The sequence below is a fragment of the Diceros bicornis genome, chromosome X (assembly GCF_020826845.1).
Source record: "Diceros bicornis minor isolate mBicDic1 chromosome X, mDicBic1.mat.cur, whole genome shotgun sequence".
Lineage (NCBI taxonomy): Eukaryota > Metazoa > Chordata > Mammalia > Perissodactyla > Rhinocerotidae > Diceros > Diceros bicornis.
In genome coordinates, this window is record NC_080781.1 from 63,444,394 (window position 1) to 63,467,899 (window position 23,506).

Genomic DNA, 23,506 nt, shown 5'->3' on the forward strand with positions numbered 1-23,506 from the left:
TGTATTCATTTTTGTCTGTAGCACTGCTTGAGCGCCTAATGTGTGCAAAGCACCGTGCTTCATGCCAGGGCCGAGGAGGCCCGTGGGAGGAGGGTGATTAGGGGGAGGTAAAGGGATGAATAAGGCATGGTTCTTGCCCTCACAATGTTTACACCTGGTGTGCTGTTGAAAGAAAGATTTGCTCAGCCACCTGAGCCCTGTGGAGTGGGAGAAGGACTCGTATAAGCCTGTCATTCTGCCTTGCCTGTTGGCTAACTAGCACGCCTACAGGTGGCACTGCCCCCCTCACAAGGTGTACTGGCAGCTCATCTGAGAAGGTCCTAACTGTTCATCACAGGGGAGGGCCCCACCCTCTCTTTCCTCTCTCCCCCAATCCGTTCTCATTGCCTCTCACCCAGGTATACTACATCAACTTCACTGACTTTGCCAGCTATGAGGTAGTGGTGGATGAGAAGCCCTTCCTGCAGTGTACTCGCAGCATCGAGACGGGCAAGACCAACTACAACACTTGTTACACCGCGGGTGTTTGCCTCCTCAAAGCCCGGCAGAAGATCGCCGTGAAGATGGTGCACGCAGACATCTCTATCAATATGAGCAAGCACACTACCTTCTTTGGGGCCATCAGGCTGGGCGAGGCCCCTGCATCCTAGATTTGTCCTGTTTTACCCCTTACCTGTGCCCTTGCCCCAGGTTTGGGAGCTGGGACTTCCGGAACCTGTAAGTGCTGCTGTGGAGTGAGGTATATGGGTGCTGCAGCCACAGAGAGAAATGCCCCAGTGCTATTTATTCCCCAGTGACTCCAGGATGACAAGGCCTGATTGACCTTCCAGAATGACCTTGAGTTAACAGGACAGTTGATGGAGCCCCAGCGTTTACATGAAGAAGAACCTTCTTCCTTGGCTCCATGCTGACTGGCTTATGGCATGACTCTTCGACCTCAAGGTCCCTGCTGTCAGAATTATGGTTTGTTGCACTAAAGTGAGGGTCCTGGGCAGCAGGCAAGAGAAAGCAAAGGTGTACTCCAGACTGTGGGGGAGAACCTCTGACCCCAAGGGGGCTGCTGCTCCTCTCTGGGGTGGGGGTGGGGCCGGGGTGGGATGGGAGGGGAGTGTCGCATCATAAGGAGAGGGACAGGGAGGGGAAAGGCAGGTGCTTGTGGCAGAGACCAAGGGACAACCCTGCCAAGTGGGCATCCTCAGCAGTGGAAGCATTCTTGCTGCTCTGCGCTGCAGCCTACCAGAGGGTCAGAGAGTTCTTCCCACTCAGGCTGAGAGCCATGCCATGCCAGCTTGCTGGGCTTTGGGGACACGAGGTTTGCTCTTCCTTGGAGTAATTGTAGGGAATGGCCACAGCCTCCCTGCATAGGAACCTGAAGCCAAACTTGTGGCCACATGTCTTTCACTTTGTTTACAGCTGTGCTCCATGCTTAGAAAACTCCTTGGGTCCCTTCCCAATTGCCCCCCTTCCGGCCTGACTAGAGCTCCTGTCTTCTTTCTCCACAGAGCCTACCTTTGTCTGAGACAGGTGCCTAACCTGGGACCTGTGCTTATGTGAGTCTGAGATACTCTTTAGATTTCCTGGGCACAAAGAGAATTTTCCATTTATTAAGCAACACAAATATTCATCTGGTCGAGTTCTGGAGCAAAGGGTTAGACTGGATAATCTCCAGAAGTCCTTTCAAATTCTAATATTTAGGCAGCTACCATGATAGCCTACTAAAATTCCCAAACTCTAGACTGCCCCTGGGCATTGGCAAGACAGAGCTTTTCTACCTGACCCAGAAAGGGCGAGAGGTGGGGATAGGACAGAAAGTGTTTTTCAAGTTTGCTGCAACCCAAGTGGTCGCTAGCCCAGGCCTTACCAGAAAGGGCAGCAGCTGATGCCCTACTGACACCCTTTCTTCACTCTGGCTTCAGAAAGCCGCAGCAGAGCAGAGCCACCGTAGATTCCAGTGCAGCTCCCCTGAATCCAGGCTCAGAAGAAGCCAGTGTCTAGGCACTGGGGAGAACTTTGCTCTCTAGTCAGGCCCAAAGACATCTTCCCCCCTACCCCAAGTTTCCCACCGGATCATATGGTGGGACCATTCAAGGGCCTTATTTCTAACTGTCTGGGCCCAGCCTGGCTTCTGGGTGCTGGGTCTAGCCCAAAGCTAGGAGGGCCAGTCTTGTACAGTCTGCTACTCTTGCCCCTGAAACAAGTTTCCTTTTGAAGAGATAGGGAATCAGTTCCTTCAGGCAGCTGAAATCCACCAAAAACAACAGGTACTCATTTCTCAGCTGTGCCTTCCCTTTCTAAGCAACTACACTGCTTGGCCCTTCAAGGGCCAGGGCAAGAGGTGGTGGGCTACACCACCATTGTCTGTTGCTAATGAGAGCCTTGCAACCCCACAGGTGAGGCAAACTTGAGGCGTGTGTCTGGTCCTGGCCCCTATAAAGTGCCTTAGTCCTCAATTGTAGCAGGAACTGATGAGAACCTCTCCTTAAAGTTTGGAACGTACTTTCTCTCTTATTATCTCCTTGATAATATTACAAATCCCATTGTTTAGATGAGGCTTAGAAAAGTTAAGTGCTTTGACCAGGATCTCACCCAGCGTAAGTCACAGACCTGGAGCTTCAGCCAGGTCTGACTCCAAAGCTATTCCGTTACCCTGCAGCATTGTGTTGAATTTGGGGTCTAGAGAGAACCAATAAAAATGGTAATATGGACCAGAAAACCTTGAGAGTCCTAAAGAGAAACCCAGAGATGCTTATTTTCATTCCTTGATGGTAATGCCCATTCTCTTGGCTGCCAGGAGCTCTGTGGCAAGAGTAGGACATTTCTTTGGGAAACATCCATCAGCCTTAGAGCTCTTATGTTCAGAAGAATTGTCTTGGCACCATCTCCAAGCAGCGGGCCTTCAGTACCACAGAACTGATACACCTCATGTTCTTTTACCCACCCAATGAACCAACCAACCATTGTGTCTGAAGCCCCTACTGTGGGCTTCAGATGGGTTACAGGAGCTGGCCCACTTCCCACAGCTACTAAGTGACTCATCTCTTTCTGCCACACCACAGAGACCCTTGTGGTGATCTCTCAGGGGTGGAAGGAAGACCTGAGAGGACTGGTTCTAAAGCGAAAAAGGTATGAGGAGAGGGAAGGAAAACGCTTCCTAACTGTGCCTCTAAAGGACATCTGACGCCATCCTATTCTCCAGATATGGAGGCAATTAATAGGGGAAATAGGATTCACACAGGACCCTTTATTCATTATGAACTCTTGAAAGGAACCCTAGAGGGGGGGGTGATGAGGGAAGCAATAGGTAGCTGAGGAGCCCTGTTGCTGTGAAGTTATTGGCAAAGTGGTAAAGCAATTTACTAGTAAGAGAATGTGGAAATAGATTTATAGTTTGGAATTATGCCAATGTGAGTTTACCAGAGGGCCAAGGCTAGCATGAAGAATGGAACGAGGACCTTTGTGAGCAAGCAGATGAGAGAGGTTTGAAGGAGAATCGCATGGCAGGGGCCTTTGCCAGCTGCTTGGGCTTCAACTGCCAAAGCTGGCACAAAAGGCAGCTATTAGGGGCTGCTCAGCTACTGGTTCCTTGGAAAATGTAGTCTTTGCTTTATTTTCCCCTTCATCCATCCTGAGCCAAATTTCTTTTGCTGAGCAGGAAAGTGCTAGGAACCCTGGAGGTGAACAAAGACTTTGATCCACGTGTCAGTAGAGTGTTTTTATATAACTTCTGGTGGATGCAAATAGAATCAAAGAAATTTAGAGCTAGAAAGGCCCTTAGAAGGAATCTAGCCCAACCTACATTCTACCCCACGTTACCTATGTGGAAACTGAGACCCGGAGAGGGAAGGTGACCTGCCCAAGGTGAATGAGCCCCAAACCGCAGACTCAGCAGAGTGAGGGGGTGGAGCAGTCCCTGTCCCATACGGCCCCCTTTTTTCTTCCACCCATAGACTCAAGGCTGGAAGTGCTTGGCCCCCTTCAGGAGCCTGGCCAGGCAGGGAGAGAGTAGCGGCAGCCTTCATCAGAACTCTTCCTCCCCACAAGGCATTCTCCCATCTCCTGTCTCTGGATTGGAGGCTCTGGACTGGCCCAACACCAGGAAGTCCTGAGGCCACCCTGGCCCTGCCTCAGGCCTGTCCCTGCCTGGAGGCTCCCCTAGGCCATGTGAGCACAAAAAAGGAACTGGACTTTTTCTTTTAATCCATTTCAGGACTCTCTCTAACAGGAGTTGGGGTGTGTCATTTCTTTATTAAAAAAGCTTCCAGCTGGGGTTGGGGGTGGGCTTTGTTGTGAGGACAGCCTGGAGCAGGCCCAATGCTGCTTTCGGGGTCAGCATCCAGTGTGAGATACTGTGTATATAAACTATACATAATGTATATAAACTGGGATGTAAGTTTGTGTAAATTAATGGTTTATTCTTTGCAAATAAAGTTTTTCCCCCCTGTTCTTGAAATCGGCTTGAGTGCTTCCTACATGCTAGGTACTTCTTTGCAAGTGACTCCACACATTAGCTAGGGGAAGGACCACGGCACCCATTTCAGAGGTGGCAACAGAAGGAAGGTAGTTTGAATTTCCTGTCAGAGCATCCCATATCCTCTCTGTGCCCCAGACCACACACCGCCATCCCCATCCCCATCCCCCTGGGTCGTTTCCTGTAACCACATGTCTGGTAGGTTAGAGGTCCTGTGAAAAGGAACATTGTCCTGAGGCAGAGACGCAGCATGGAGTCACCCTCAGCTTGAGACTGTGGCATCTATAACAGATATTTCAGGCCTGAGCCCAAAACAGCTTGGGTAGGTCCAACCTCCAGCTCCCCATGATGTATCATCTCATTTTGCAGATGAGGAGACCAATGCCCAAAGAGTTTCAGTAGCTCGCCCAAGGTCACCCAACTAGAAAGGTTACTTTAACTGCCAAAGGACTGTTGACAAGATCCTACACTGTAAACTTTCTTTTCAACATTGAGATGCCGTGAAACTTAGGGCATTGTTTGCTCAGGGACAGGAAGTGGGCAAAATGGTTGGGGGAGAATAATTTGTGTAGCTCTCCAGTTTCCAAAGTTCAGTCACAGTCAATATCAACTAGTAAGTGTGTTAACTTGGTCTGATTCCAAGTCCTCCGCACTTTCTGTTCTACCATGCTACCTCTACCACTTGGCCCTAAACTCATTGCACAGAGAAGCCCTGTGGAGGCTGAAATAAGGAAGAGGATCATGGGAATAGGACCAGATAGCAGCTCAGGAACACCTAGCCCCAGAGAGTTCTGGGCACTTTTCACGACCCCAGCGGCCTTTGTCCCCATTGTATAGGTGGAGAACGTGGCACTTAAGCAGCAATGTGCACACAGTAACCTGTGTCAAATCAATGCCCAGGTGTGCACGGGTTGGGTGTTGGGGACAGGCTTGTCTTCTGGCTGCCTTAGGTAGAAAATAGATTTTTTTCAAGGAAACTAGTCATGGGAAGCCTGGGGATTGTTTAAAAACACATTATGGGAGCTCAGGGAAAATGTCATCTCTGGCACAAAGAAGTAACAGAGACAACAGAAAAGTTGAAGCATTTCTTTGCCCCACTGTGTACAAACCATGACATGAGTCAGGCACCGAGGGTAGAGGCAGCAGATCACACTGTGGTGAATACACAGGATGTTCTAGACCAAATTGACCAAGTCTGTGTAGGTAAATCATTGGGACCAAATGGCTTCCACCCAAAAGAGTTGGAACAAGGGGGCTGTGAGCCAAATGGTGTAACCTGCCATTGCCAACAACCATTGGGCCAAGGGTCTGAGAGACTGGCCATCCAGAAGGAGAGTTCTTTATGGCTGCCAGAAGCCAGGCACCTCACTTCCATCTTGAGCAGGCTGGCTGACTCTAGCAAAGGGCAGAGTTAGAGAGCTTGGCAAGGATAGGCAAGTTGCTGGGGGAAAGATGGGAAATTAGGCCTGACCCTGACCCATTCTATTACAGCATTATTAGGTAGAAACTGAGTGTGCACCAGGGAGTGTTAGGGGATATCGATTACTTCAAATTTCAAAAGACTGTTGACAATATCCTATGCTGTAAATTTTCTTTTCAACATTGAGATGCCATGAAATTTAGGGCATTGTTTTCTCAGGGACAGAAAATGGGCAAAATGGTTGGAGGAGAATAATTTGTGTAGCTCTCCAGTTTCCAAAATTCAATCACATTCAATATTTGATCTTCCCAACAGCCTCTGAGGTAAGCAGGGGAGGGATTATTAGTCCCATTTTACAGATGAGGAAACTGAAGCTCAAAGGAGACTGATTGTGCCAAGTCACATGTCTTGAAGGTGATGGAGCCTGAACTCAACGCCCACTGGATCTCAAGGCACCCGGTCCTTGGGCCGGCCCCATGGCTTAGCGGTTAAGTGCGTGCGCTCCGCTGCTGGCGGCCCGGGTTCGGATCCCGGGCGCGCACCGACGCACCGCTTCTCCGGCCATGCTGAGGCCTCATCCCACATACAGCAACTAGAAGGATGTGCAGCTATGACATACAACTATCTACCGGGGCTTTGGGGGGGGGGGATAAATAAATAAATAAAATCTAAAAAAAAAAAAAGGCACCCAGTCCTGCACGAGTCTCGATGCCAGGAGATGGGGCTGCTTCAGAGCTAGAGAAGGAAAGACATGTGCAGGGATCCTAGGCCCTCAAAACAGACGAGTTGGGGCACAAGTAGTATCAGAAGGTGGGCTCTTTATTCTGTCCATTGTTTTCCTCAATGCCGATGCTGAGTGTGCGTGTGTGAGGGGGCCTTCAGGGCACCTCTCCCCTAGGGCCTTCCCTGCCTTTTGAGGCTGTCTCCCCTGTAGCCCCAAGGAAAAGGCAGAGAAGAGCTGGAAGGAGGAGAGAGCTGAAGGAGGAAGAGGGGTCCAGAAAACAACAAAATGAACAGCCCCTCCTCACATTGAGGAGTGGCCAAATCAGGGGCAGGAGCACCATAGGGGACTTTTGTCCTCCTGTTTCACTGGTTCCACACCTTCCAGCCAGGCTGAGAGGCTGCTGGAATGTATATCAAGTTATCACTAGCTCCTGGGTCTCTGAGATGCCAAACTTGGTCTTATGCTGGTCAAACAGTTTGCGCAGGGCATCAATATAGAGTGCGTGGTATTTAGCCACAATCTCCTGGCTCGGGTTCTCAATCTTGGGTACTGGTAGAGGCTTCCCGACTGCCAGAGGAGACAGAGAAGGAAAAGGAAAAAGCATCAGAACAGCTCACTCCTCAGAATAGGCCTCAACCCTCAAGCCCAGGTTCTCCCCACCCAGACCCCTATCCCGCCACTTATCCTGGCCAGCTTCCCTGCCTCTGGACACAGCCAGAACCGAGGTTCAGCCTCAGAATTGGATCCTATATCCCAGACAAAGCTGCCAGCAGAAGGGGCTACTCACCAATGGTGGTTACAGGCCGAGCATAGGGCAAAAGGCCCCAGGAGTTCTCGGTGAAGCCACGCCCATAGAAAGCACAGGGGTAGATGTGTACCATACTCTGAAGCCACTTCTGGAAGCGATTGACCAAGCCCCCAGGAAAGAAAATGTGCTGATTGTAGAGGTCTGTCTCCCCAAAGGCATAGGCAGGGATTAGAGCCACCCTGCAGAGGAAAGGCATGTCCTTTGATGGCCAGAAATGTAGGGACCCTGCTGAAAGCCAGATATGCTGACCGCCAGTGGTCCCTGAGTCTGCCTATCGGCTCCTCAGCCCCTAACTTAGCTCGGCTGGGCCTAGGTCCAGGCTAAGTGTGAGATCCTCATGGTCTATCTCAGGCTGCCTATGGGGGCAAAGTAGCAGCAAGCTAATGAAAGCAAGTCCCAGACCCTTCTGTGAACCCACAGGTCTGAAACATTAGAAGATAAGACCCAAGGGCCATTTCATTTAGCTTTATTCCCTTTAACCCACACAGTAATTTTGGCTCTCTCTGAGATGGGATTGCAGCCAGTCACCTTTTATGGAGGGACTGGCCCAGGTGAGAGACTAGTGTGAGAGAGAACAGGCTCAGGGCTGGCCCTCTAGCCTTTCTTCATAAGCAGAAATGCCTCCAGGACCTGGCCCAGGCTTTACTCCAATACAGAAGCAGCTTTCCCCCTCCCTTTTTAGATATCATTTCCTCAAAACCCCTTCCTTCTTCCCTGCTGGACTTTTGGAACCCCTCTCCCCAGCCTGGACTGGAACCGTTCTTACCCATGTCGAAGGGCCATGCGTACAAAGCCAGTCCGATTCTTCAAGACCAGGGTGGTAGAGCCTGGCAGGCTGTATCTGCACTCAGCCAGGCCACCAACCACCACAATCAGCATGTTGCCTGTGCCTTTATGGGTAAGCAGATAGTCCATGGAGGATCGGCTCACAGAGCAGCACCCTGGTGGGCAGAAACAGCCGAAAGGTCATTGGCCACTTCTCAAAACTCCTAACTTTCCTCCCTACCTCTTCAAAGGAGAGGAGAGCCTCACATCAGGCAGGTGAGACTAGGGCAGCTTTTTAGGACCAGAGGGCATCGCAGAGTTGGCCTTGCTCTCACCCGTTACCCCAATACTTCTCCCTAGGAGAGCCATTTTTTCTTTGGCTTTATGTCCTAGGAGCCAACTCACCTGCAGACATGACATATTCTCTGAGGAAAGGCACCCAGAAAAAGGCTCCCAGTGTGAGTATATAAGGGGTGATGCCAGGAAAGATCTTGGAGAAGCCTGAGGTCTCTGTTGCAAAGTGGCCAAAGTGTGAATGAGACAGGAGCCCATGAGGGTGGCAGACAAGGATGTAGTTGTGCCTGGGGGAGATATCATGAGTCTTCAAAAGCTGTGGAGAAAAGTGGAGTCAAGAGGGGTATAGCCAGGGAAGAGGACTCCTCTTCTGGCCAGAGACCCGGAAGGGAAAGGGCTGCTATGTCCAGCCATGTAGGTTGGGTAACGCACAACTCAAGGGGGCGTCATTCACATGGACTTCAATGTGAATGATGTCCCTGACCCCCACCCTGACCCAACTTCTGGCACTAGAGTTGGGACTGGGCCCAGGGCCCAAGTGGGGATCTGGGGCTCCTCACCTTGAGGGGGAAGTAATCACCGTACTGTTTCCACAGGTACCAATGCCTCACACAGGTCAACCGGCGGCCGCCTGAAACCAGAGCCAATGTAGCCAAGCTTTGCCCACCCCCAACTGTCTTCTTCAGAGCCCTTTTGGGCCCACCACAGGGGCCTCTCACCCCCTACTGTTTCCTGGTCTCTTAAGTGACAACCAAGATGGGCTATGGCATGTCAGGGCCAATTTAGGACAGGCCTAGCTTTCTGCTTTACTAACTGCCTCTCCCCTAACCCACTCCAGTTCTAATCTGGGCCTTTTTAGCACCTTGCAAAGACCGCTTCCTTCAACTTCTCTAGCCCAGGGAGGGACAGGCTGAAGGGCTGCCTGGGAATCGGCCAGAGCCTCTCAGGTTATAAGAAGAGAAGAGGAGAGAGCATGTAGCAAGTGGCAGCAAAGCCCCAGCAAGGCCCTTACCTCGCTCAGGGGTCTTCCAGTCAAAAGCCAGCCAGGTGAGAATGAGCACAGTGATAGGCCAGTATGGCGTGAACACCACCAGGTAGAGGTTGACGAGGATCACAGTGGTTGCTGGAGGGAGCCCAGCCCAAAGTTAATGAATTGTGAATAGTCTCTCACACTTGCCCTCCCTCCGGAGTTCTGTCCACCCCAAGTCACATGCACTCTCACTCAATGGTCTCACATCCTCACCCTAACACAAGGCCTGTGTGCCCATGTCCCCAGCACGCCCTCTGCTCTCTAGCCTTGGAAACCTGTTTCAGGTCTAGAAGGCGGGGTGTTTTCTTCCCCAGCTGTGCTCCACTCCCTAGGACCTGCTTCAGCACTGCTCTGGGCTGCATTCAATGGCAAGGAGCCAGTGGTGGGTCACACTGATCTGGCCACCAGAGGTTGAGAGTCCTGGAAAGACAGAGCCAGGAACAGTTTTCTCCAAGTCACATTTTCCTCTCCACATCTCTGTGAAGCATTAGTGGAGGGAATATCAGAGAAAGAAAAGACCTACCTTAGCCAGGTTGGGAGCACACAAGATGGCAAACAAGAACAAAGGAAAATGCAAGCTGGGATAGAGTAAGATAGTGGGCCGTATTAAGCTCCAATAAGATAGGAACACTGTAGGTTAGAGTAGTTAGGACATGGAATTAGAGTAGTTAGGACAATGGAGATGAGTCATAGGGAGCCACACTCACTTAGAGTTATTACTGGACTCAATTTTTAAAACAGCTGTGAATAAGACTGTGTGAGAGAAAGCGGGTCAAAGTAAAGGTTAGAAAAGACAGAAAAACACTTCTAATTGAACACAGCAGATTGAACACAAGTTTCTATCTTGACTCCTTGCTGGAACCTCATGAAAATTACCATAAGAATGTTTTAAAAGATATACATCTGCAAGGAGAGAGAATTGGAGAGATTCCAATGGTGGATGAGATATCAGCAAATTGTTTGCATGCTGGAAAATAGATGGAGGAGGGAGTAACTGACTTTGAACAAAGAAAGTTGAAATCTAATGACCTTCAAGGGGAATGCCTATAAAAGCAAGCCTGTTTGTGCTGGAGAATCTAGGAAAGACTCAGAATTTGGAGCCACCAGGTGTCACAAAAAGCAGGTGTGAGGCACAGGGCTTGATTAAAAGTCTATCAAAGAAGTAGTTAGAACCCCAAGCCCCTTCCCCTCACCTACACAACTGGACGATGGGAGGATTATTCCGTGAAAAATTGAACCAAAAAGAAACTCTAGACTCAGATATTACACTAGACACAGCTAAGATATCCTATGGGCAGCCAAATTATTAATCAAGTATGAAGGTAGAATAAAGACAGTTTCAGACATACCATCTCAGATAGTTTGTCTCCCATGTCCCTTTCTTGGAAAACTACTGGAGAATGTGCTCCACCAAAATGAGGGAGTAAAACAAGACAGAGGAAGGCATGGGATCCAGGAAAAAAAGGGATCCAGTGAAGGAAGGAACTGACCAGGGTCAGGACTAGGGTGAGGCAAGCAAGGCACCTAGGGCACAAAATTTAAGGAGACACTCACTCTCAGGTTCAGGCAAGTAGTGACCCAACACTTGCATAACACTGAGAGTGAGCACCTTCTTAAATTGTGCACTCAAGGTGCCTCAAGGGCCCTGGAAGTGACAGCTGTGCATGAAACCACATTGTAACAAGACTCAAGGGCCCTGGAGGTGACAGCTGTGCATGAAACAAGATTGTAACAAGAGGATGCTGGGCTCCATTAGCAATGTCCTCAAGGAAATAAAAAACAGTGGGGGAGGGGCGGGGACGTATAGATTCCTGATGTGTTTGCACTTATTGAGAGATTAACGTGTCTGTGGAGAGTTTGGAGATGAATTAGTGATAACTAAAGAAATTTAAAATGAGGCAATTATGAATTCCAGGGCAAACAAGAAGTTGCACAAGACAGGAAATATAATCTTAGTACACTAAATAGCTCCATTGTGGATAATATTTCCTAGTCAGTGTCAGGCATTTAACCAAAACCTGTGCTATAACAATCTGGGGAGGATAGGGGAAGAGGAAGATCTAGTGATAGTGTATAGAGCCAAATTCTCATCTTCATATTAGGAAGTCAGTGACAATGTCGAAAATTGTTAAATCAGAAAATAGTAATATTTAGAAATTTTAAATAGTAAAATTTAGACATATGGAGGTAAATACCAGAAGAAAGAGCTAATAAAGTTGAAAATGGCTGCTTCTGAGGAACAGATCTAAGGGTGAAGAAAAGGCCAGCAGTTTTAGGCTTTTGCTATACTCCTTATAAAACTCTTGGACTTTTTTGAGAAATAAAGAGAGGCATGGGTCTAGTCCAGAAGAGACCTCTCTGTTTCCCTTAGGCTTCGCTTAAACCAAGACAGTGTTGGGGGTGGCTTGTGATCCAATGTGGCCTCAGGCAGAGCGCCCTGTGGCAAGATGAATCTTGGATCTACCACTTACCATGAGCATGATCACAGACAAGTCGCTGAACTTCATCTGCCAAATGGGAATTATCACCTCAATATCTGCCTTACCTTCCTCACAGACTTATTGTGAGGGTCCTCTCTCAAGGTCTTTAGGGTCCAAATAGATATGATTCCACTCATAGATTTCTAGTGTGAAGAGCTGGGAAGGCTCCAAGGGGTCATTTGCCACACGCACCCCATGTGAGCTAGTGAGGGAGGGGCAAGCACTGGAACCCGCATCTCCTGGGGCCCAGGCCTAGAGCTCTTCCGCCCACTCCATACTACCTCTCTGTACATCCCAAAATCCAACTCTAATTACGAGTCCTCTGGGATAGTTTTTTCCCTGTACTCATCCGCCTTTCAGCCACTCTCCTCCTTCACCCTTCTCTGTTCCACTTACCCCTCTGCCAGCTCACAATGGGACCTGAACCCTCAATCTTGCCTCCTCCCTTTCCCTCTCCCACATCCTCTGATCATCAAGTTCTATTAATTCCACTCCAATTTCTTGAGTCGCTCCTCTTCTTTCCTCTTCTCTCCATCCCGATTACTACTGGTCTGGTCCGAATCACCACCATTTCTTACCTGGATTATTGCAACAGCCTCTTCCTAGAATCAATTTGCTACACAGAGCTATAGTGATTTCTCAAGAACAAATCTGATGCCTTTGCCCTGTGCCAAACCCTATCATGGCTCCACACAGCCTTCAGGAAAAAGTCCAAACTCATTTCCATGGTTTACAATGCCCTGCACAATCTGCAAAGTCTCCTCTTTCTTCCCTCTCCCATTTATTCATTCACTCATTCACTATGTATTGAGCACCGGTTCTGTGCCTCTCATCCCTCATCCCACTTAACCACTGGCAGCTCCTTGAATGCTTTATGCTCTCCCCTCATCCTAGCCTTGTCATGTGTTGCCCACTCTATGCCCTGAACACTCTTTCCTCTTCACCTATTTCCAATTTGTCCTTCAAGAGTCAACTCAAATTCAATAGAAAAGTGGGCAAAGGTCATGAGTGGGCAGTTAACAGAAAAAAATACTAATTGCCGATAAATATGAAAAGATGCTCAACCTCACTCATAGTTAAGGAAGTTCAAAATAAGGCTACAACTCACTGTTGTTTACCTATCACTTCTGGTTGGAGGTAGTAAGGAGTGCATATGAGCTCTCCATTCCCTTTCCTTCCCATGCTGTGGTAATCTTTGAAGCCACATTTTGCAGCATCACAATTGGTGGAGCCTCCATCAGCCTGAACATTAGTGTCTGCAGAGAGCAGAGACTCCCACCAACCTGTGTGGGACTTTTAACATGAACAAGAAATCAACATTTGCTAGGTTAAACCACTGAGATTTCAGGGTTATTTCGCTACCACAGCATACCTAGGCCATCCCAATTAATACACTCTAATATGCCCATTTTACAAATGAAGAAAACAAGACTCAGAGAGGATAAGTAACTTGCCAACGGTACACAGATAGTAAGTATCTTGAACACATGCAGCCTGGCTCCAGAGTCTGTCTTTTTAACACCCATATTTTACTGCCTCTTGGCTATATGTATATGTGTGTATGTGTATGTGCGTGTTTGTGTGTGCGTGCACATGTGCACACATGCATGTGACTATATATGTGTGTGTGTATGTATATCCATAATTTCTTGCTACATACACAAAACGCTGTTAACAGTGGTTACTGCTGAGGAGCGAGATTAGGGACTGAATTAAGGAAGGCGAGACCAGCCCCCTACGTGGGCCTGGCCCAGGTCATGCTTCTCTCCCAATGCAGTATCAGCTCTTAGGCCTTGGGGACTCTGCTTTCTCACGGGAACACAGTGGCAGCGAGGGGAGAGAGGAGGGTGGTAATGAGCCAAGTCTGTGGGGATAGGACAAGAACTCAAGAAAGACAATAGAACAGAACCCAATGGCCTAAAGCTTTCAGATCAGAGCAGGATCTACAGGCATGAATTGGTTGCAGGTGCCATAAGGCCGCTGACTCTGGTTTCTGAGAACCCTGGAGCCAAGGCCGAAGAAGAAAGCAAGCCAGCCTTGTTAACCAAGCAGAAGAAGCCTCAGCCCAGGCAGGGAAACTGCTTTACATGAAGGATAGTAGCACCAAATGCCAAAGCCAGCACCCATTTGAAAAAGCAGGTGATGGCACAGTCCAGCTCTGAAAAGACCAGTTCCAGCAGACTCACCTCAGATTTTTCTGAGACCCAACAGCTGGAGGGATAAGAGTAAGGCTAGCTGCCACTCCAGCCAGACAGGGCACTCAGCCCTTACTCTGGAGAGTGCTACAAGGCCTGTGCCACATGGAGGAAGAGTGGAAAGGCCCAGCTGGGGCCCTTGTCCTCAATAAGAGGCCATTCTGAGCTGGCTTTTCTTACCTTTCAGTCAGGAATTTTTATGTAGGCAGAAGGCCTGGATTCCTCCTTCCTCTCTGGCCTAGCATGTACCCCGGGGACACATCCATTTCCAAACTCCCCATCAGCAGTGAGTGAGGAGGTGCAAGAGGGAGGGAAAGGAACTCATAGGCTAGAATCAGGCTCAATTCCCAGGCTAGCTCCTCCACTTCCTAGCTGTGTGATCTTGGACAAACCACTTATACTACATGTACCTCAGTTTCCTCATCTGTACAAGGGAGATTATTAGCCACATAAGGTGCTTAGAAGAGATTATTAGCCACGTAAGGGCCTGGGATAAAAAAAGGTGCAGTAAAGTTTAGCTAATATTATAGGAGTTTTTGCTATTATTATATGTGTAGCTGTTAGCATGCATTATTATGCATAATAATAGCTTCTACCTCATAAGGTTGGCATAAGGCTAAAATGAAATAATAGGTGTGAAAATACCCGGTACAAAGTAAGTACCTTATGCATATAAATTCCTTTCTCCTGGTCTCTTCCAGCTCTGATTGCCTGTCATTCCTAGGTTAACACTGCTCTTTTCAGCACTGGAATGCCCTGGTGCCCACCCCAGGCAGGCCTCTGAGCCCCCCATTCCCTGTCCTCTAGCCCACGCTCCCTAGTCGCTGGCAAGCCCCAGGCTCCCAGGGCCTACCTGCATTCTTCCGTCCCAGATCTCTTACAAGGTCATTTAATTCATGCCCCTGCCTCCAGCCAGTACTCACCTAAACCATCTGACAAACGAGAAATTTTTCCAGGCCCCCTTCCCATAGGGATAGTTTGCTTCAGCACCTAGAACACAGTGGCCAACATGTAAGTAATTTTCACAAGGTGCTTGTGGTGTAGATAGCGGTAAAAATGGATGGATAAATGGATAAATTCCTCTGTATAAGAGGTTTTCAGAGTCTCCCTCTGCCACCAGGACAACTGTCTCCCACCGATGGTCAGCTCACATCCCTGAGGTTGCAGCTAAGCCCTTTTGCTTGGCTAACCTCAGTGGAACTGCTCCTCATCTTCCCCAAACATGCCCTCCATGCCCCAGTGTAGACCCAGAAGCGTTCACTATACACATCTACAGCAGGCCTCGCTGGCACACATGTGTACACACACCCCTGCATAGGCACACACCCATATGCACACACACATACCCACATATACACTCACAGATCCCATGAGTACCATGCCCAGGCATGTCAGGCTAGAGGCCAGGGTTACCAACTCTCCTGATTTGCCTGGGACAAGCCAGGTTTTAGCATCAAAAGTCCTGCTAAACCCTAAAACCCCTCAGTCTCAGGCAAACCAGGACAGTTGGTCAATCTACCAAAGGCTGAAGACTCACCAATAACCAAGACACTGAGGGCCCACTGGAAAATAGCAAAGACCTCCAGGGCCGTCTTGAGGTCCTTCATGGAGGGCAGGAGCATTATGCCCAGGGTCCCAGTGGCTCCAGGTAAGTGCTGTTCAGCTGCCCAGCCCCAATTGCTCAGGGGCCTGCGATGTTTCCTCTCTTCATGCTTTCTTCTCCAGCCCCTGCCTAGTCTCCACCCCCTTCCCACCCCCCACCCCCACTCCTCCACAGGATCACAGGACTGCATGCCACCTCTGCTCATCCAGTTCCTTCCAGCTATCTACCCACCTGCACTTTTACCCACTTGAGCACGGCCTGGCCTGAGATTGTGACACCCCCTTGCACACCTGCATGGAAAAGTGTGGATGAAGGTCTGATGTGGGAAGTGAATGGGAGTGGGGGTGGGGCTGATGAGAGGCCTCCAGAGCCAGTGTGGATGTGGGTAGAGTGGGGCAGGGAGGAGCCCAGAGCGCACTTGGCACAGCGGGCCTCCATTTCTGTTTCTGAGGCCCAGCTGTCTGTGGTCTCTCAGTGACAATGTGATTGCGGGGGAAGAGAGAGGAGGTCACAGGCCAGGCCTAGAAATACCTTTGGCCTTTTGGTGAGTCCGGAAGAACTTATGACTTCCCCGTGAATAGACATCAGATATGTGCCTGTGAGCACATAGTAGGTGCTGAATAAATTTTTTGTTGACTGAATAAACAAATGTGAGTACATATCAAATTACTCTGTGTACACGAAATTCTAGAACAGGCAAAACTAAATCAGAGCAATGGTTGCCTATGCTAGAGGATTGACTAGCAAGGGGCATGATGGAAATTTTGGGAATGACAATAATGTTCTCTGTTTTGATGGAGCTCTGGGTTACACAGGCCAAAAACTCATTTGTCAAAATTCATCAAATGTACATTTAAGATTTGTGCATCTCTCTGTATGTAAAATTTTACCTAAAAAGTAAACAATATTGAAGTCTTATTAATGCTTAAGTGTTTAGGAGTGAAGAGTACTGATGGCTGCACTTTACTTTGAAATGCATATTGGATGTATTGATGGATGGATAGAGGGATATATTGATGCATAATTCTGTGACAAATCAAATATAGCAAAACATTGTACAATCTAGGTAGTGGATGTTCACTGTACAGTTCTTTCAACTATTCTGCAGGTTTGAAATTTTTTATAATAGAATTTTGCAAAAAAAGGTCCCTCAAGGTCATAATAAAAAAAAATTTTAGGAGCCGGCCCCGTGGCGTAGCAGTTAAGTGCGCGCGCTCTGCTGCTGGCGGCTCGGGTTCAGATCCCAGGTGTGCACTGATGCACTGCTTGTCAGGCCATGCTGTGGTGGCATCCCATATAAAGTGGAGGAAGATAGGCACAGATGTTAGCCCAGGGCCAATCTTCCTCAGCAAAAAGAGGAGGATTGGCGTGGATGTTAGCTCAGGGCTGATCTTCCTCACCAAAAAAAAAAAAAATTTAATGTGATTTCTCCATGCATGTACATGTGCACATGTGGGCCTTTGTGTGTGCATATATATGTACAAAGATAAATATGTATCTAGTTGTCAATACATATTTATATATCCATGTCAGGAGGTGGCATCTCCAAGTATGTGTCCTTGTGCTATGGGGACGTGTGAGTATGAAAGCATCTAAGTCCAGCCAGGTGTGTGCTGTAGGCCGAGTAGGTGAAAGTCTGAATGACTGGAAGGGATTCTTAACACAACATATAATTATTGAGGGCATAGTATATGCCAGGGACTGTTCTAAGCAGCTGGGTTATATCAGTGAGCAAAACAAATAAAAAAAATCATGCTTTTGTGAATTTTACATTCTGATAGGGGAAGACAGATGATCGAAATTAATTAATTAAATAATTATATAGTGCATGTTTGTTCACAAACTGGCCCCTGTACACACAGGGCAAGGAGAGACTGAAGAAAGAGGCAGGCCACTCCAGATTGGTAGGTGGCAGGTTTAAATAAGCAATGGAACTTTCTTACAAGGCTTATCTTGGGCAGCGGCAAGATGAGTAGATCTCCTCAGCCACCCACCAGAATCTTCAGAGTTTATGTAGAGGCCTTAACTGGGTTCAGTCACATACTCAGTCCAGATGGTCTCAACAATACCTTACTCTCTCAAGGCTACGTCCTTGAAACAGCTCCCACTGTGGAAACGGTAGACAGAGCATACATTCCAAGGATAGGAGAGGGGGTGAGGAGCCTCCAATTCCCCAGGTCCAGCTCAAGGGTCAACCAGCGGTCACATCCTCTTGATTACCTCCTCCAGCAGTGTGTTATAAAGTGATAAGTGGTATGGAAAAAGGAAAAAGAAAAATAGTTTGAACAGAATATGAAGAATCCAGAGTGCTAGAGGTGGGGAGGGGTTGGGTAGGGGGAGCAGGCTTTATAATTTTAAAAGGAGTGGTCAGAGAAGGCCACGCTGATGAGGTGGTATTTGAACAGAGGCTTGAAGGAGATAAGGAAGCAAGCAATGTGACTATCTGGACTGAGAATGTTCCAGGCAGAGGGAACAGCCAGTGCACAAACCCTGTGGTGGGGTGTGCCTGGCAGGCTTTGAGGAGCAGAAGACTTGAGCCAAGTAAGTGAGAAAATACTGAGAAGGTGAGGTCAGAGAGTTTGGTGGGGTCGGATGGTGTAAGGCCTTGGCCTTTTACTCTGACTGAAGTGGGGAACAATTGTGGGGTTTTGAGTGGAGAACAGACAGGATTGGCTTATGATCTTAAAGGGCTAGGGAAGAAGGAGGAGAATTTTGAGGGGCTATGGCAATAATGCATGTGAGAGATGATGGTGGCTCAGGCCAGATTGGTGGTAGTCAGGATGGTAGCAAGTGGTGGAATTCTGGATGTCTCCTCTGAAGCAGAGGCCCCAGTGTGGGCACTCTCCTCTCAGGGGCTCAGATGCCTTTATAGGGGAGTCCCATCGGTGAACATCCACCATGGGCCCCACCTTGGCCTGGGTTCCTTCACTGCATTCAGCCTTGTCCCATCCAGTTCTGCAGGAAATACGTTGAGGGTGTTAGGTGCAGCTCACTTGCTTGGCTGGAATGGTGGTTCTGTGAAGGCGCTGGTAGGAAGTGAGACTGAAAAGGGCAGCAGAGTCAACCTCCAAAAGAGTCTGGACACCTGGACGAGGAGTTTGGGCTTAGTCCAATGGGCACTGAGGAGGTGAGATCACCTTCTGATCAGGGATGGTGGCTTGTGCCAAATGCCATGTGAAGATGACTGTTGGGCATGGGGTGACTGTCAGAGCCCAGGAGCCAAGCTGTCCTCATGACTGACACACGGGCTCACCCTTTTCTCCTCTCTAACACACACTTGCAAGACCAGCTCCACCTCCACGCAGAGCAAGTGGATGGGCTCATGGGGACTTTCACAGCACAGAAAGGCCTGCTGGCCCAGATCTCTCTCCTTATTAGACTGACTTTATTGTTTGTGGTAGGGGTAGCCCACTCTTTATCCAGGCTTCTGTTAGGAAAACTTTCTGAGACTATCCTCTATTGGGGAACAAAGTTCCATAAACATTGAACACATGTGAGAGGTGAGGGATAGAGAAGGCTCTGGCAGATAGGAAATAATGTGGCCTGAGTATCTGGTGTGGAGATGAGGGAGTAGAGGACCCACAGGTGACAGCCAAGATTCTGATTCCTTCCCTGGGTGGATAGCAGGGATGGGGAACACAGAAGGAGAAGCACTTTTTGCAGGGTGGGTGGAGCAAATTATAAGCTTAGTTTGTGCCACCATTTGTGAGAGAAGCCTGCAGGACAGGCAGGCTCTGTGAATGCTGGTGTTGGGGCCCACGGCAGGCCACCCCAAAATATTCCACAATAGTGTATTGATTATTTTGAATGAAAGTTGCTGGAGAAGCAAAAAAGGCATTCTGACCCTCCTGTCTCTGTCCCCCTGAAAGCAGGAAATAAATCTCCCATGTGAAAGGTGCTCTCCCTGCAGCCTTATCACCAGAGCTAGGGGATTCCGGGCTGAGAAGCCTGAATAAACAAACCTTAAGCTTAAACTCTGCTTAAATTCCTCACTAATTACATACCCCAAACCTAAGTTTCTTTGTCTTGTCAATTCTTCACAAATTTACTGTATTGTATCTCTGTTTAAAAGATATATATACTGCCTGCTTTGTTCACTCACTGAATCATTTCTCTATGATCTCCAATACGTACGTATTAAACTGGGTTTTTCTCCTGTTAATCTAGTCTTGTGTCAATTTTGTTATTAGCCCAGCCATAAGAACACAAGAAGGGAAGAAAGGGGATTTTCCCCTGCCCCGACACTAGTAAAGCTAGTTGCTGGTTTCTAAGGTGTGTTCTGCTGACCCTGGGCTTTCAGAGACATGCTACAGGGGCAGCAACTACAGTGGGAGCTAAGCAGAGGACTCTGGACTTGCCAGCTCCCACTTAAAGCAGAGCACCAGCTCTCTTTTAAACTGCTTTCAATTGGAATTGCACGAATGATTGTATTTGACTAAAGAGTGGGGGTGGGGTAGGAGAAGGTTCTGCAGGGCCCTGGGGGACCCTAGCAGGGAAAGGATCTGCACTTCCCTGCCAGGGAGAAGCTGCCTTAACCCAGCAAGGGTGGGCTGTAGGCCAAGTGCCGGGGGCCCCGGGACACCTCCAGGGGCTAGCGCCAAGGCAGCAAGTGGAGACTGTGGCCAGCCTGAAAAGATTGGAAGAGCTGCCTGCTGGAGAGGAAGAATGCCTGGGGGCTGAGTGGTCATTCCCCCCACTGGGCCACCCCAGAGGGGCTCCTCATTCATATCAAGCCCAGCCCTGAGGACTTGTGTTTTGTTATTCCTGCCTCTTCACACATCTGTCTGCCGACCCTGACCCCTCACCTCCTCCCTGGTCTGGGAGCTCTCAGGGGCAGAAACTGGGTCTTACTGTTCTCATATGCCCAGCCCTGGACACAGGCCACACACATAGGCATGCACTGACATTTGTTATAAAAATGCCTGAGTGGGTGGAGGCCCAACTTGCGTGGCTGGCACTAGGCAAATCCCTGGGGCTTGGTTTCCTCAAATGTAAATAGGAGATGAGTACTCCCTCTTGGACTTGTGAGAATCCAGACAAGCAACAGATGGCCAATCACTTTGTGAACTGTGAAATGGTGTCCACATGTAGGTTGCTTCTGTCATTATCATTAAGAGGAAGAGCGGGAGGGTAGGGCTCAACTGGGCCTGCCCTGGGATGGGCTTCTCTCCAAGCACTGTTACCTTGGAGAAAAGGTGTCAGAAACTCAAGAGCAGAATCAATGACAGTGTGAGAATTTGGAATATCCTAGAAGCTCTGACTCCCCATCTGCACAGAGAAGGCCATGTGCCCAGCTGATGCATCTGCATGAATCCCACTATCTTAACACCGAACAGAGAAACAGTAAGCTTGTTTGGGGGCTTCCAGTCTTCAGTCTTATCCCCCTCCATCATCTCCCCACCCCATCCTCAAAATCCCTGGAGATTCTGAGGCTCAGAGACTGTCACAGCTAGAAGGCGCCCTGAGGTTTTTAATTCCAAGCCAGCCAGGGAGAGCTCCACACGGCCTTCACTGAGCCCCCTTCCAGTGACATCCTTCTTCCTGCTCTTAGATCTAGGCCCAGCTCCCCAATGGTCCTACTCTAGGCCCCTGGAAATATGCAAAAAATAAAGCCACTCTTTCCCTTTCATAGCAGTTTTCACCCCACCTAGGTAGGGTTACCAGATAAAATACAGGACACCAGTTAAACTTTAATTTCACATAAACAACAAATGTTTTAGTATAAATATGTCCCAAATATTGCATGGGACATACTTAAACTAAAATGTTATTCGTTGTTCATCTGAAATTCAAATTTAATGGAGTCTTGTGCCTTTATTTGCTGAATTTGGCAACCGTTAAGACCCAGGATCATGTGGTCAGCAGTTAGCACACTGTGGCAGCCACGGTCAAGCCTCGTCTAGCATATCCAGAGAGCAGCCCCCACTCAGTGGCTCAGGAGGTCTGTGCGTCACCCCCAATTTCTCAGCTGCCTGAGAGATTAGGCTAGTCACTATCCTCTGCACTTGGTTTAGTCAAATTCTCTCAAAGGTGTCCTCATTATGCTAGGGAAGTTTTCCTGCATGCCTTGCACCCACCACCATCCCATCCATCTCTTCTGCCAGCTGGGCAGAGTTTTTAGGCATTCTGGCTCAAGTGCTAGTTTTCCCTGTCTCCCATCTGGTAAATAAAGAATGATCAGGGGATGGAGGCCTGACCGAGAAACCAAAACAGGAGGTTAGTGATGGAGGGCAGGAAAGGCCAAGACTGACTCAGCTTGAAGGTGCCAGAGTGGGCCCCTAAGGCCTCAGAGGATTGGAAATGGCTGCTCTCCTCTGCCCTGGTGGGCAACGGCTACCTTTCTTGTTTCCAAAGGGCCCCCAGGATTTGGGGGCCTCACATGGCCATTTATCCTAGAAGACTCACCCCCACCTCTAATTTCATGCCACCAGTGACAGTAACGAGTCTCAAACTCTCCCATGTGTACTCATGTGATCCCTTACAGACTTGGAGGGGGACAGGAGAAGCTACTCTGAGTATATAGGCCTTCGATGAGGAGGAACAAAGGGAGAAACAGGGCTAGGACCCTAGTCAAGAGCGAGATTGTGAACCTCTGTTCCAAATCTCAGCTTCGATTTTGCATGTCATTCTGTAGTTACTTGGTTTTTGTCTGTCTTCCCCAACCAATTTACTTGGTTGTAAATTCCTTGAGGTTAGGGATCTTTATCTAGTTTGTTCACTGCTATATCCACAGTGCCTAGAACGGTGCCTGGCCTACAGTAGGACTGATAAATGGCAGCTGAATAAATGAATGAATGAGCAAAGCAGGTCAAAGCTAGGAGCAGGGTCAGGAACAAGGTGAGGGTCAGTACAGAAACCAAGCACGAACAGAGCAGAAAATTCTTGTGACCATAGAGCCTTAAGGGACAGGTGGGAGGATGAGGAAAGAGTAAATCCTCAGTGATGTACTCAAAAACCTTCAGTGAGGTTGGCTCCCTGTTGCCCGATCTCCCACACCCCCTTACTCACATTCCAACACCTACAGCCCAGAGATGTAATCCATCATCGGCGAGTGCTGGGGAAAGAGTGATTCTCCAGGTGCCCAGGGAGTGTAAGCCCTGGACAGAATGGGATAATTGCCATACATCCTCTCTCTCGTTTTTAATTGAAGTATAACTGACATGCAATATCCTTTTAGTTTCAGGTGTACATCATAGTGATTCGATATTTACATACATTATGAAATAATCACCACAATAAGTCTAGTTATCATCTGTTACCACATAAAGTTATTACAACACTATTGACTATATTCCCTATGCTGTACATTGCATCCCCATGACGTATTTATTTTGTAACTAGAAGTTTGTACCTCTTAATCCCCTTCACCTATTTTGCCTGCCCCCAAACCCCCCCCGTAACCCCCAGTTTGTTTCCTGTATCTATGAGTCTGTTTCTGTTTTGTTTTGTTTGTTCGTTTGTTTCATTTCTTAGATTCCACATATAAATGAAATCATACTGTATTTGTCTTTCTCTGTCTGATTTATTTCACTTAGCTTAATATCATCTAGGTCCATCCATGTTGTCGCAAATGGCAAGATTTCATTCTTTTTATGGCCAAGTAATATTCCGCTGTATATATATACCACATCTTCTTTATCCATTCATCTATCAGTGGACACTTAGGTTGCTTCCATATCTTTGCTATTGTAAATAATGCTACAATGAACATGTGGGTAC

The 23,506-nt window shown here is 48.4% G+C and overlaps 2 protein-coding genes across 7 annotated transcripts in view; one reads left to right on the forward strand and one right to left on the reverse strand.

Moving 5' to 3' along the window:
• The window catches only part of EDA (ectodysplasin A), a 369,474-nt gene extending 368,699 nt beyond the window's left edge, over positions 1–775 (forward strand). For 5 of the 6 annotated variants that reach the window (XM_058536078.1, XM_058536076.1, XM_058536074.1 and 2 more), the window contains exon 8: positions 399–775. In XM_058536078.1, the coding sequence (XP_058392061.1) occupies positions 399–650 (252 nt within the window). In that variant the 3' untranslated portion in view covers positions 651–775. The remainder of the gene's footprint in view (positions 1–398) is intronic. The other variant, XM_058536081.1, reaches the window with a different exon arrangement.
• Positions 776–6,615: 5,840 nt separating this feature from the next.
• AWAT2 (acyl-CoA wax alcohol acyltransferase 2) lies at positions 6,616–15,853 on the reverse strand. Its single transcript, XM_058536084.1, has 7 exons — positions 15,722–15,853; positions 9,492–9,602; positions 9,040–9,110; positions 8,591–8,795; positions 8,187–8,361; positions 7,400–7,599; positions 6,616–7,179 (listed from the first exon to the last, which is right to left on the reverse strand). Exons 1-7 carry the CDS (start codon positions 15,804–15,806, stop codon positions 7,025–7,027), a joined length of 1,002 nt encoding a protein of 333 aa, XP_058392067.1. The 5' UTR covers positions 15,807–15,853; the 3' UTR covers positions 6,616–7,024.
• Between the last annotated feature and the right edge of the window lie 7,653 nt (positions 15,854–23,506).

Excerpts from the sequence above, each read along its gene's own strand:
- AWAT2 (XM_058536084.1), bottom strand. The coding sequence starts at position 15,806 with ATGCTCCTGCCCTCCATGAAGGACCTCAAGACGGCCCTGGAGGTCTTT. Across the intron at positions 9,603-15,721 it reads CCTCAGTGTCTTGGTTATTG|CAACCACTGTGATCCTCGTC; the intron begins GTGAGTCTTCAG and ends GGCTCCCTCCAG. Across the intron at positions 9,111-9,491 it reads CTGGAAGACCCCTGAGCGAG|GCGGCCGCCGGTTGACCTGT; the intron begins GTAAGGGCCTTG and ends CTCTGGTTTCAG.